General features: G+C 31.8%; 3 protein-coding genes across 4 annotated transcripts; 1 reads left to right on the forward strand and 2 right to left on the reverse strand.

The window, feature by feature from the left end:
- Positions 1–881: 881 nt before the first annotated feature.
- LOC137837928 (uncharacterized) lies at positions 882–2,658 on the reverse strand. The gene has a single exon (XM_090301134.1). It carries the CDS (start codon positions 2,564–2,566, stop codon positions 1,121–1,123), a length of 1,446 nt encoding a protein of 481 aa, XP_090157260.1. The 5' UTR covers positions 2,567–2,658; the 3' UTR covers positions 882–1,120.
- Positions 2,659–2,763: 105 nt separating this feature from the next.
- On the forward strand, positions 2,764–6,771 carry LOC137837939 (uncharacterized). 2 transcript variants are annotated; one of them, XM_090301135.1, is made up of 12 exons: positions 2,764–2,887; positions 3,075–3,197; positions 3,274–3,366; positions 3,485–3,549; positions 4,048–4,102; positions 4,893–4,979; positions 5,273–5,357; positions 5,459–5,554; positions 5,740–5,928; positions 6,009–6,093; positions 6,356–6,455; positions 6,582–6,771. In XM_090301135.1, the coding sequence occupies exons 2-12, from the start codon at positions 3,147–3,149 to the stop codon at positions 6,624–6,626; spliced, it is 951 nt and encodes a 316-aa protein (XP_090157261.1). In that variant the 5' UTR covers positions 2,764–2,887; positions 3,075–3,146; the 3' UTR covers positions 6,627–6,771. The 2 variants fall into 2 exon arrangements, with proteins under 2 accessions (XP_090157261.1, XP_090157262.1); XM_090301136.1 differs by lacking the exons at positions 6,009–6,093; positions 6,356–6,455; positions 6,582–6,771 and having other exon boundaries at positions 5,682–5,814.
- Positions 6,772–8,777: 2,006 nt separating this feature from the next.
- LOC137837938 (Galactose mutarotase-like superfamily protein) lies at positions 8,778–11,476 on the reverse strand. The gene is made up of 5 exons (XM_068647122.2): positions 11,090–11,476; positions 10,945–10,994; positions 10,129–10,255; positions 9,627–9,731; positions 8,778–9,536 (listed from the first exon to the last, which is right to left on the reverse strand). Exons 1-5 carry the CDS (start codon positions 11,202–11,204, stop codon positions 8,914–8,916), a joined length of 1,020 nt encoding a protein of 339 aa, XP_068503223.2. The 5' UTR covers positions 11,205–11,476; the 3' UTR covers positions 8,778–8,913.
- Between the last annotated feature and the right edge of the window lie 1,721 nt (positions 11,477–13,197).

Below are 13,197 nucleotides of genomic sequence, written 5' to 3' on the forward strand. Positions count from 1 at the left end.
AAATTGACTGATTTAGGAAATAGCATTTATTTTTTACTGAGTAGAAGGTTGTAAAACAATCAAAGATATTTAAGTAAAAAAAAAACTAATGCAAGAAAATATCTTAAAAGAACACATTTCTAATAAGAATCTTACATACAACACAGATTTCTAAATGTACAACATGTTGCTCCCACTAAATGTGAGTCCAATTCCATGAGGTTCACATAAATTTCAATCCACAGAAGAGATGTTAATGAAAAGAGAATGTCAACATTGGTGACATTTCTTTTATGTAATTGTAAGTTTTATTTTCAGAGAAATCATTCATTGATTGGTGGAAATACTTGGTTTCAGGAAGATTACAATGAAATTAGTGAAAGATGGAAGGCCAAGCAGATGAGGGGTGCAGATGGTGAACAAATATGGTGCTTGTTCATTGCCAAGAAAAAATGATGCTTCATTCTCATCATATCTCTTATTTTGTTATGCCTATATATTCTGTTGTTATTTATATGTTTTGAGAAAAGAATGTTTGTGCACTCTAGCACAACATAAACCATAAAATGTTCTTGACTAATTATGGTTTCCATGCTGCAAATATATTTCAATACCTGCTTCTAGTAACTATCTTTCTACTTTTGAAATTGTGGATTGAAAAGTTGAAACTAGGTTAAAAAAATAAGCCAGTTTGGTTAGCTTCTGAAGCACTTGAAGCAACAGGTGAATTTCACTGTCTTACTGAAAAATCTAATCAACAACATGATAGTCCATCTTTTAGGGAAAAGTTTTACTGTCTATATGTTTCTAATAAGCTCTAACAAAACTGTTTCCAATAAAAAATAAATGTGATCGATGAAAAACACACACTAAATAATAGCATCCATTTAAAACTCATGCAGTAAAATAAACATCTATATTAATAATTACGAAAAATATTTTCTTTTAATTACACTATTTTGTAAGGTAAAGAAACTTTCACTACATGCTTAATTTCACTACATGCTCAAAAACATCATTGATTTTCTTAATTGAAACCTTCTCCCAATATGAGTATGAGTGTCAACAGCAGAACAACCAACAAAGTAACTCCTTATTCCAATCACTTCTATCCATAGTCAGTAAAAGACTCTATCTCTACTTATGATTTCAACAAGCCTCTAGTGCCCATTTCCCGAAGAAATTTCTCTGCCTTATCAGTCTCATCCCTTTCAAGGAGTGCACAAATCATTATTTCAAAAGTTATTTCAAAAGTTATAGCATTGGGCATGCAACCATTGTCTTCCATCGTGTACCACAAGGTCAATGCCTCATCAAGTAAACCCTTTTTACATAAACCATTGATCATAGCACTATATGTGTGTACATCGACACAGTAGCCTTTAATCAACACATTTTGAAAAATCTGTCGGGCATTCTCAATTCTATCCACTTTACACATTCCATCAATAAGTATCGTAAAAGTGTATATGTTCGGCCGAATTCCCTTCTCTGTCATTTTACTGACTAATTCAATTGCCTTGTCTACATGATGGTTTTTGCATAAAGCGTCCAATAAGGTATTGTAAGTGATTAGATCTGGTTGTTGATTTCTATCATGCATGTCCTCAATCAGATCCCAAACATCAGAGATTCTCCCAGATTTGCATAAACCATCAATAAGAGAATTGTAAGTCACTGTATTTGGAACTATATTCCTCCTATGCATTTCCTGAAAGAGATTCATGGCCTCGTCCACCCTTCTACTTTTACATAATCCATTAATCATAATACTGTAACTGTAAATATCAGGGGTTACTCCCATTTGGATCATAGAATTGAATACATATTTTGCATTTTCTACTTCATTAAGTAAGTAATACCCATCCATTAAAATGCTAAGGGTAAAAATATCAGGTTTCCCACAAACTCTGACCATCATAGCTAACACATTCTTGGCTTGTTTTATCCTTCCTTCTTTACATAAGCAATCAATCAGTCTATTATAGATATAAACATCTGGCATCATATTATTTGATAGCATTTCATTTACGAAGCCAATTGCTTCTTGTAACTGATCCACAAAGCAAAATCCATGAACTAGGATACTATAGGTTGAGACATTAGGAGAAATTCCTTTGGCAACCATTTCAGAATACAAATCATAAGCTTCTTTTGCAAGGTTCTCCTTGAATAGAGAGTCAATAATTGTAGAGTACATTACCTCATCAGGCTTGATTGATAAACCTTCAATTGTTCTGAACAACTGAATGGCAACTTCGGTTTCTCCTATCTTGCACAAGCCATTGACCAAAATCCCGTAAGTCACTTGGTTGAGGACAAATCCTTGTGCTACCACCTTGTCATGAAAGTTCAGTGCTTTCTTGACCTCACCCTTAAGACAGAGACCTCGCATGAATGTATTTAATGTTATGACATCTGGTTGATAACCGAGTTTGAAAATCTTGGAGAAAACAGAGAAAGCAAAGGTAATTTGAGATAAGTTGCAGAAACAATTGATGAGAATGTTGAGAGTGACAAGGTTACTGTGAATTCCCTTGAGCTCCATTTGCTTAAAAAGCGAAATAGCAGTGGAGTAGTGCTTCATTTTTACAAGGGATCCCAAAATCTTTCAAAATTCGAAGATGGGAGGAAGAGGGTCCATACGAAGGAAGCGATTGAATTGGGAAACAGAGTCATCTTCAAGTGATGGGGTCTGAGAGTGAGAATGAGAGTGAAGGAGATAATAAGGGTTTGGAAGAGAAGGAGGAAAATGGGGGACAGAAGAAGTAAGAGAAAACCTTAACATTCTTCTTGTAACATTATTGAAGAACAGTGTCATCTTCAAAAATGGGGTCTGAGAGTGAGAATGAGAGTGAAAGAGAAGAAGGAAAATTGGGCATTGGAAGATGTACTGTAAAAAACTTAGGTAGAGTCTTTAACTTCACACAATTGTTTTTTTTAATTTAAATGCATATATTAATAAAGTTGACTCTTTTTAGTGAATTGTAGAGTTAAACCTTAATCTCATGCCATAGTGAATAATTTCATTATTTACTTCTCTATAATACAACTTGAATGGTGAATTGAACATTTATATTAAAAACTTATAATAGATATATACAACAACATTACTTCAAAAGCAAAAAAGTGTCAAAGGCAGTGAGTGAGAAGGGGAGTTGGCAGCCATGTCCGTGGAACTCAAGCTCTCTCGTTCCAATCGTATCTATCGACCTTCGGTAAAACCTTAATCTCTCTTTTCTCTCTCTCTCTCTCTATAAACATATAAACATGGTTCATCATTTCATTTTCCAGGAAGCTCTCGAAGGCAAAATCGTTGTCAAAACTCAGTCTTCAATTTCCCACTATGGAATTCGCCTCACTCTCAAAGGATCCGTCGCATTGCAGGTACCCTCTTGTTTCATCCCTCACAAAATGGTCAAAATATGTCAACTTTATGCTCAAAATCACTCCTTTCTCATTGGGTACCTTTGATTTTGAAACATGTTTTGATGCCATGTTGAAGGTTCGTGGAGGATCAGCTGGGGTTGTTGAATCCTTCTATGGCGTTATTAAGCCTATCCCAATTGTGTAAGTTTTCAAAAATAATTGGCGTGCATTCACAGGGAAATTAATAATTATGATTTTTGTTCCATTTTTAAAGAATTTTGGCCTTTATATATATATATAATTTGGATAAGTAAACCATGATAGTTATCCTTATATTATAACTACATGTTCTATGGATAACTCAAGCATTCTTCTAAGATCAATCTGATTTTTTTAATGGGATTTAATCTATTCTCCTTACCCTAGCTATAATTCACCTATAGTAGATGTCAATCTATCTGCACTGGGTAAAACCTTCATGAATGTATGCTGGATCATTTGATTTTGTTTTCATGGTAAAAGTGTAATTGTACCTTTGACCCATCACTTTCATTTAGGATGCTCTATAGCTAAATTGAGCTAATAAGGCCATTATTGGTGTTTGTGAAAAAAATCTAAAATAATTCCTTCACATGTTTCCAAATTCCTTTGCTCACATTAGTACAACTGTGCATGATTCTTGTGATTGGCTTCTAACAGGAACAGGACCATTGAGGTTAAATCTTCTGGAAAGATTGGTTTGGGTACATCAGAGGTAGTGTATCCATAGCAAATGAATGGAAGTTCCTATTCAAAGCACTTTTATTTTGTTTAGTTACTTACTTGGCTGCAATTTATTTCTTGCATTTATCATCTGTGGTCTACTGGAAACAAGATTGAGCTACTCAAATTGGATTTTTTTCATGTTTTGTTCTTGTTTTTTTTTATAGTTATATCATTAAAGCTTCTAAATAAGAAAATAATCTGAAATACAAATATTACTGACTTGTGATTCTCATAGAGGATTATGCTTATTTATGGTGAATTTCCCTTCAAATCATTATCTGAGTTCTCTACAACATCATACTTAATTACTGCTTTAAAATTTGTTTCATACATTATATTTGGTAGATCAAATGTGTCTTTTCTCATCAAAATTCATCTTGGTTAAAGCAATGGAATTTAAATTTGAAGGAGAGGAGCACTAAAGTGTTATTAGTATGTGATATAGCATGTAAAATGTGATTCAGTTTTAATAATTTTGTAAACATTTCATTTTTAGAATCTGCAACCAGTTCTTTCTTCGTATTTTCTCCCTGTTCTCATTTATGTGCTTATATGCTATTAAGTGGTCTGGAATACTCTGGATATGATTTCATAGCTTTGCTAAGAGTATGATACTTGGCCACTTAACTAATTTGAATTTCTGAAATATTTGAATAATGTACTCTGCATGTGTGCAAAGCTTAGATACTTATTGATGAAGTTCTCAATTTAATACTTGGTTTATGTGACCTATTTTCTCATGTCAATACTCATTGTAAGTTTTGCAATCTTTATGGCAGATACCATTTTCACTGAATCTGCGACAGCAGGACAAAAATTTAGAAAGATTTTATGAGACGTTCCATGGTGCAAATATAAGCATCCAGGTAAAATTTTCTAGGAAGTGCTTTGTTTATATATTTTTTCATTTCTTGACATCTATTGAAGAGTCTAAAATTAATCTGCTGCCAGTGTAAATTCTTTTCATTATACTCTTACACTGTCACTGAACATGAAAGAGCCATATGAGGTAACAAGATTTGGTGAGACCTTATAGTTCACTGGTGGTATAAAGTTTTGCATTGTCAAAGGATCGCAATAACATCATTTTTCATTCCTATTCCTTTTTTATTTTTTATTTTGCATAATTTACTAGGTTGGTGATTGATAGCCTCTATAGTATTTGGTGACTGTAGATATACCTCGTGGATACTTGCATAAATCATTATCAGCAACAATGGAGTTCATTGTTGAAAGTGATAAAGGTAAGATTGTGTTTGGCCCAAATCTATATTCTTTATTTTTTGTATGTGAATGAATAGAAGTACTAAACTACTAGTCTCTTTTATGTGGAAAAAAACTTCAGCTGATCTTCTACAAAGACCACTTTCTCCAGAGATGGTAATCTTTTACATCACTCAAGACACTCAAAGGCATCCTCTACTTCCTGAAATAAAATCTGGTATGTTGATTTACCTTCAATTCCGGTCTCATGAAAAGACAGACAGAAATAAAACAAAAATGGCACAATTGTTATGCCTTAATATCTCACATCACAAGTTGTAACTCACTATAGAGGACTTGAAAAGGTTATAAAGATCAATGAGAGTGTGGCTCATGCAATGCAACAATGATATGTTTGAATAGGTGGATTTCGGGTGACAGGAAAAATCTCAACTCAGTGTTCTTTGTCTGGTCCTATCAGTGGTGAGTTAACTGTAGAAGCTTCTGCAGTTCCAATTCAGTCAATTGACATTCAGTTGTTTCGAGTCGAATCCATTCTTCTTGGGGAGAAAATTGTGACTGAAACCTCTCTGATTCAGACAACACAGGCAAGTGATGTTGGATTTGTATTGTATTGGAGCATGCCATTTCAAAATAAGCTGTCAATTATATTTTTATTTATTAGCAGATAGCAGATGGAGATGTATGCCGACATTTGAGTCTGCCTATTTATGTAATACTACCACGTCTTGTGACCTGTCCAACAATCTTAGCTGGGTATGTGCTTTTCATCATGATTCTCCTCCAATTTATTTCACAAGAGTTATGTCACATTACACCCAAATCTGAACACATTCACACATGAATACATACACATCAACATGATTATTCTTCTCCAATGTGCTTCTAACTTTTTCTTGTTCAGCACTTTTCACTTCATAAATATCTTCTCATGAATTACTTTGTGCTTGTAAAAACTCATGTTTATGGCAATACTGAATCAATTGAACTTGATGTTTATGCTATCACTTTGGTGCAGTCCCTTCTCAATTGAGTTCAAAGTTGCAATTGTTATAAGCTTTCAGTCAGAGCTGAGTAAATTGCATAAGAAATCTGACCCCAAAACTCCAAGACTCTGGGTAGGTGCACAGGTCCCTTGTTAGATTTGTGATCATTTTATGAATCTTCACTTTGAAGTATCATTTTTATTTTATGCTACCAAACACATGTTTCTGACAAACAATTTCCTTTTTGTGAACTTTCAGCTGGCAATGGAAACATTACCACTTGAGTTGGTTAGGACAAAGTAAGAAGAATTTTTTGTATAGTTTCTGAATATGACTTGATTTCAATTTGTGAATAGAGATATCTAACAATGCTTTACTCAAGTAACATTTTAGATATTTGGTTACTTCAAGTTTGATGTAATGTAATTCAAAATTTACGTTTCCAACATTTTAATGTGTTTTACAGAAGTAATGCATTGAAATAAATCTTCATCTCTCATAGAAACTAAACTATTCATTTTTATACAAATTTCAAGTAATTTAAAAATCACAGGTGAATCTAGAAAACTAGTGAGGGGGGGACAAAGTTTTTTTATTACTAAATTTTTAAAATTTAAAAGTGAATATTTTATATTAAATTAAAGATATCTGTTTTTTTATTTATTTATAAACTAAATGTTATTCTTGTTATCTTCATCAACTCTACTTTAAATTTTGATGTACTATATTAATAAAAGATAATTTTTTATTTTGATGCTTTCTTTATGTAATTTTCTCCTGAGTTTTAAATCACTTGTCTTTATTTTTTATTTAATATAATAGAAAATTATTATTAAAATTGAACATATTTTAATTATATTATTTAAATTGAATAACATTTATGCCGTGCATGGAAAACTGGTAGATTAATATGGTATATCAAAATTTGAATTTATATATTAAAAGTTTTGATATCAGTAACTGTACACATCAAAATTAGCTAGATTTAAAAAGGGTAGAAAGTAGATTGTTGAAAAGGAGAACATTGTTGGGAGAAACCGTACTCTCAATAGAAATGAATTATTATACCATGTAATTGAATGTTTGAGTTTAATAATATTTTTTTTTATAATTTTTATTAGTTTTTGTACTGGGAGAGTTCGTACAACCAACATCATGGTGTGGAACTCGGTCATGATGCCGACTGACACCATAAATCAAATTACACTTAAGCAGAGTTAGCGAGACTAATAAAAAATCAAGAGTTAGGTAATATACTTCTAAACATGACTCAACCAAGCTCTCTGATATGACCTAATGAGAAAGGCTCTATAAATAACATTGATTCCAAGAATCAAGTACGTCATTATACAGTACTCAAAATACAGTGTCGAATACTAAATTTGACTTGAGTGTCGGAGTGTCTTCTGAAAATATCATCCAAGTCTGGACTATATGAAGGCTAAGGAGTGGAACGAGGAGAGGAAGGATCTTTGTAAGGAGAGGAACTGAAGTCCAATCCAATCGACCTAACAAAGAAGAAGAAAAATAGTTTCAATCGTTTTCTAAGTTCCAACTTCGTTCGAAAACCGTTTTTATATTGAAAACTAATTCAAATTTACTTATATGTATATTAGTGATTTTCATTTGTAAGAATAACTCTTTTATAATTCCAAGATAATCATTTTTCTTATATAAAATCGAGAGTTTAATATTATATAAGAGGTTACTTATTATTTATAATGAATTTTTTAATAACAAATTTAAGAAATCTTATAGGTTAAAAAAATTCATTTTGGACAATCAACCTTGGCTAATTTTGATTATGCTGAATAATTCAAAATTGATTATATTTAACTTTAAAACTGTCTGGTTTTATTGATGGGATCTGTTTAACTTCGTTTGGATTAGTTTGGCATTGTGGTCACAATTGAACATACTGAAAACACATAAAACTGGAGAAATTGTTGGGTGTTTTACTCCATATTGCTATGTTAACCATGTAACATTTTAATAATGAATTATGATCATGATTTACTAATAATTATTATCGTTTAGCAGTTAAATTGAAAAGATAGATAGTTTATCACAAAAGAAATGATAGTATAGACAATGTGTTAGGATAGGTCCAATAGTATACACATCCAATCTAAGTTAACCTAAATCTCACTTATATAAGTGAGATATTATGAAAATAAGGAAAGAGGAGAAGAAATTTAGAAAATCCTAGTTTAGTAGTCTTACTATTTTGAAGGCTTAACCATAGTTAAGCATAGAATATGTAACTGTTGTTCATACTGTTATATCACAATGTCAAATAATCTCAAATCGTTTATCAATTAATCAAAAAATAAATTCAAGGTTCAAAACTCGTCTTTATTAAAAGTTCAACATACACAAAATTCACAACTTCCAAATACAAACATTTTGCTACATAATGCTACATTTAGGAGCACAAAACAGCACAGCTTATAATGGAGAATTCAAACTTGAGACAGTGATAATTATTTGAAGCAAAAAGTGATAATTTTAGAAGCCAAAGTTCAGGTTCTAAATCATAATATGCAATACAAGATGTTTTCTACCTCACTGCTAAGCCACTCCAACAACATCACTCAAGTGAAAACTCAAACAACATGGTGTGTTCATACTTCTCACCTGGATGAACCACAACAGATGGAAAATTTGACTGGTTTATGGCATTAGGGAATCCTTGTGTCTCCAGACATAACCCTGCATGCTTTCCATATATGGCCCCTCCTTTTCCTTGAACACCATTAACATAGTTTGCAGTGTAAAATTGCACACCAGGGGCATTTGTCCATAAGTTAAGTACTCTTGAACTTGATGGATCCCTCACTTTTGCAGCATGCCTCAAACCATCTTTCTCTTCTCCACAATCAAGCACATAATTGTGGTCATATCCCAATCCAACCTCACTAATATTGTTGCCTATTCTATTCTCAGATGTAAAATCAAAAGGGGTATCCTTCACTGACATTATTTCACCAGTTGGCACAGTATTCTGGTCCACAGGAGTGACATGATTAGCCCATATCTGAATTGAATGGTCAAGAATGTTCCCTGAGTTGTGACCAGCTAAATTCCAGTAGGTATGCTGAGCCAAATTAACTATGGTGGGTTTGTCCTTTGGCACTCCTTCCATGTCAAGCCTCAGAGTTGTGCTTGAGGTGAGTGTATAAGTGGCTGTAATGGTGATATCCCCAGGATAACCTTGTATTACAGAAAACAAAAGCTGAATAAAGACAAAGGAAGAGCATAATGATGCTTAAGAGTGAGGAAGAAAGAGAGAATAGACACTACCTTCCTCTCCATCGTGACTGTGATACTTGAAAGTAATTGAGGGGGTTTCGCCATTTTTATGTTCAACTACCTCCCATACCTTCTTATCAAACCCAACATTTCCACCTGAGATTTGGAGAGGGATAAGGGATCACGAAAATAGCAAACAAAACTAATAGATCATGGTAAAGTTTCTTTGTTTAGATCATTGTGCTATTTTAAAATAAAAGTGCACACAATAATGATGTTTTGCTTGACAGATCCATACATGTTTCGCCTTTTTTTTCAAAGTCAGATTTCAATGGAATGGAGGAAATACTCACAGATTGATTAAAATAATTGTTCATATTTTCATAACCATTACAATAAGACCCTAATCAAATGCATATATTTCAACACAAACATTGCATGATCCACTACTTCATATGGCAAAAAAAACCTTTTTTTTTAACTTCAATCATAATAAATGGATAAAAAAATCTGAAAGGATTAGTTTAACTACATGAAAACACAGAATTGATACCATGGAGACTGTTTGAGGGTTTGTTCAGAGGCAAAGAGTACTGAACTCCATCAAGTGTAAATTTGCCATCCTTGATTCGGTTCGCAACCCGACCCACAATGCAGCCAAAATAAGGAGAAAGACCTTTCTGTTTGCAAGCAACATAATTCAGTAAATCATCAGAAGGAAACTGAATATTATACATATAATACTTCAAAAGTCGTATTCATCATATATGGTTGAGGTGTCTTAAAATTTGAATTTGACATCAACCCCAAAATTTAATCAATGAGAAATCTCAGAAACTACATGAAGACACAACTATATATTATATAATTATAAATTATATAAATTAACAATAAAGATTTATATATACATGTTTCAATTTTTTTAGCAGAAAGATATTTTTCATCAAGTTCAACAGGATTGGTTCCTTATTTAAGGATTATACTCAAAATTCATGAAAATAAATGTGCTTCTTTTTTTTAGAATTGAGTAAGAATCGTGTTAAAATTATTAGAAATACAACAAATATTTTTTTAACGAGACACTTCACCCTTCCTAGAGTCCTTTTAAGAGGAGTGTCTGAGCCTTATAGTCTCCAACACTCCCTCATGTCAAGGACGAAACATTTCAATCATGAATTTCACAAAAAGATCACTTCCATGGATTCTCACAGGGCACCCACCATTGTATTGTTTAAACCAGAAAGGTAGAATTTTGAAAAGGGAGAAAAGATACCCATCAACCAAACAAGCCTCTCTAAGCTAAAACAAAACTACCCATTACGATTGACGCCAGAAATCCAATAAAAGAAATCGCAAAATCAAAAGGGACCTGATAGGATTCAACAGAATCGAGGCCAAGAACGACGTCGGATAACACCCCTTCAAAACAGAGAGCACGTCACGAATCAGTAAAACGCAAACACGATTGAAGGTAAGGAAAAGCTTCAAATGAGGAATTTGAAACGGATCATAACCATCTTTTCCGGGAACAGATAAGGAGATGATGGTGCATCCGAGATTGGTGAGGAGAACCTTCATGCTGCCATTGCTGAGCTCAAAGGTCTCTGGTTTGGGGCTCTGATCCGCCATTGGAATTGAACAGAGAAGAGAGAGAGTATGAAAGTGAGTGAAGTGATGAGATTGAAGAACATATAAAAAGAACTGATCCAAGTGAACATTAACTGCTAACGAGGTTATTGTAACAAACAATGTTTCAAAATTCTACTGTTATCTTTTTCTTTTCTCTATCTTTTATCATATCTAAATCAATCTTTTCAAAAGAGTAAAAATTCTGTTGGGTTATTTTTTTTTATGTAAAAAAGATTTTGTCATCATCACACAGCAGTAGCATGATATGTAACAAGATTATCATAAAAATATTCATGATATATAACTGTTAATTGTTAATAACTGATACTTAATATTTGCTTTAAAAATGGTTTTGATTTTGACTCTATATTAGTAAAATATATAATTAATTTTTTAATATTTAAATTACCATCAATTTTATTTCTTTGTCAACTGCTACAAACCACTACGTTATCAGAGAATTTCAGAAAAGAAATCAAATTAATTTTGATTTAAAAATTAAGAGACTCAATTAAAAAATTTAATACTGTATAGCCATCTTCCGAAAATTAGAAGATATGGAAAATAAAAGAAAGTTATACACCTGGACTTTTTTTTTGTTAAGTTTGATTTTGCATTTTTTTTTTCACGTAGATTTGTATCATATTACATAGATGATAGATGCTTTTTAAATGTGTTATGTAAATCAATCATCTATAGTGAATACAATTGAATTTGAATACTTATACTTATACTTATAGAGTACAAACGCTAGTTTTTTACACGTGTCACAACCACGTCTTTTTGAAAAAAAGATAAAAAAATATACTAAAAAAGATGTTGTTCTCGATCTTTTTTTTCACGCATTTCGTATATAGATGAAGAATGCATTTGTTTGAATTGATTTAAAACTAATATCACTTTATTATTATTATTATTATTTTTTGTCAAAACACTCTACATATTTAAGACTTCTACTAGAACCTATTATTCAAGCTTTTTTTACCATTATTGACTGAATTCTGACATAATTGATGCTATTTGTAACCTTATTGTTAAAGAAAATCAAAGAATACGTTACAGATGTTTCAGATTATCAAATTTTGTAACTTGCTTTTGGCACATTATTCTAATTTTCTTTAAAATTATTGTAAACTTAATTTCAAAACTATGATTACAAAAATATCCTAAGATTCGGTTGGGCAATTTCTTCGGTATCATATCAATTTCAACACTATCATATCAATTTTAATCTGCAATCTATCATTTTTTTCAAATTTTCAAAATTACTCTTATTCCAAATTTGAAAATAAGATAGTAAATATAATTCAAAAATATAAAAAAATCCAAAACACAATTAAAAATAAATTCCGAATAAAAATTTTCAAAATTCAAAAGTGTGTTTCTACCGAAAATTGAAATCCAGAATATTTTTGGATAAAAGATTTCGAAATTAATTTTTATTTGCAGCTCCTTTTATGTAAGGTTTGACACTTTTGTCATTTTCAATTTACATCTTAGAATTATATGGTGCAGGGAGAAATTGCCTTCGGTATGCACTTTAATGAGTGTTGGTGATTAGTATAAACATAAGCAGTGAAGGAGAAGTTAATAAGAAAATTAGAAAGCATCTATTGAACCGAAGGAAACAATATAACGAATTCATGAGGAGGTGATATTCCTTATTAAGGGTGGACAAAAAAATCCAGTTAGATAAACTACTCTTCTTTTTGCACTCTTCTGATCCATTAAAGATTCATATATTTCAATCCAGTTTTTATTTGATCTGGATTTTACAATTTTTTTCAGATCAGATTTCCGTTTTAGTTTTACAGATTTTAGAAATTAGAAAATCTGAATTTCTAAATTGTAAACTTCTAAACTCTCTCTCCACTATCTCTGAGCGTTATGCACTGGAACGACACGAAATGTCAATTTGAGGACATTCATTTGAGATGCCACTTGAAAAGAGAAAAATAAACTTTTGGATTTAGCTATATATTTTTTTTGGATT

The sequence above is a fragment of the Phaseolus vulgaris genome, chromosome 4 (assembly GCF_051622355.1).
Source record: "Phaseolus vulgaris cultivar YP4 chromosome 4, ASM5162235v1, whole genome shotgun sequence".
NCBI classification, from domain to species: Eukaryota; Viridiplantae; Streptophyta; class Magnoliopsida; order Fabales; family Fabaceae; genus Phaseolus; species Phaseolus vulgaris.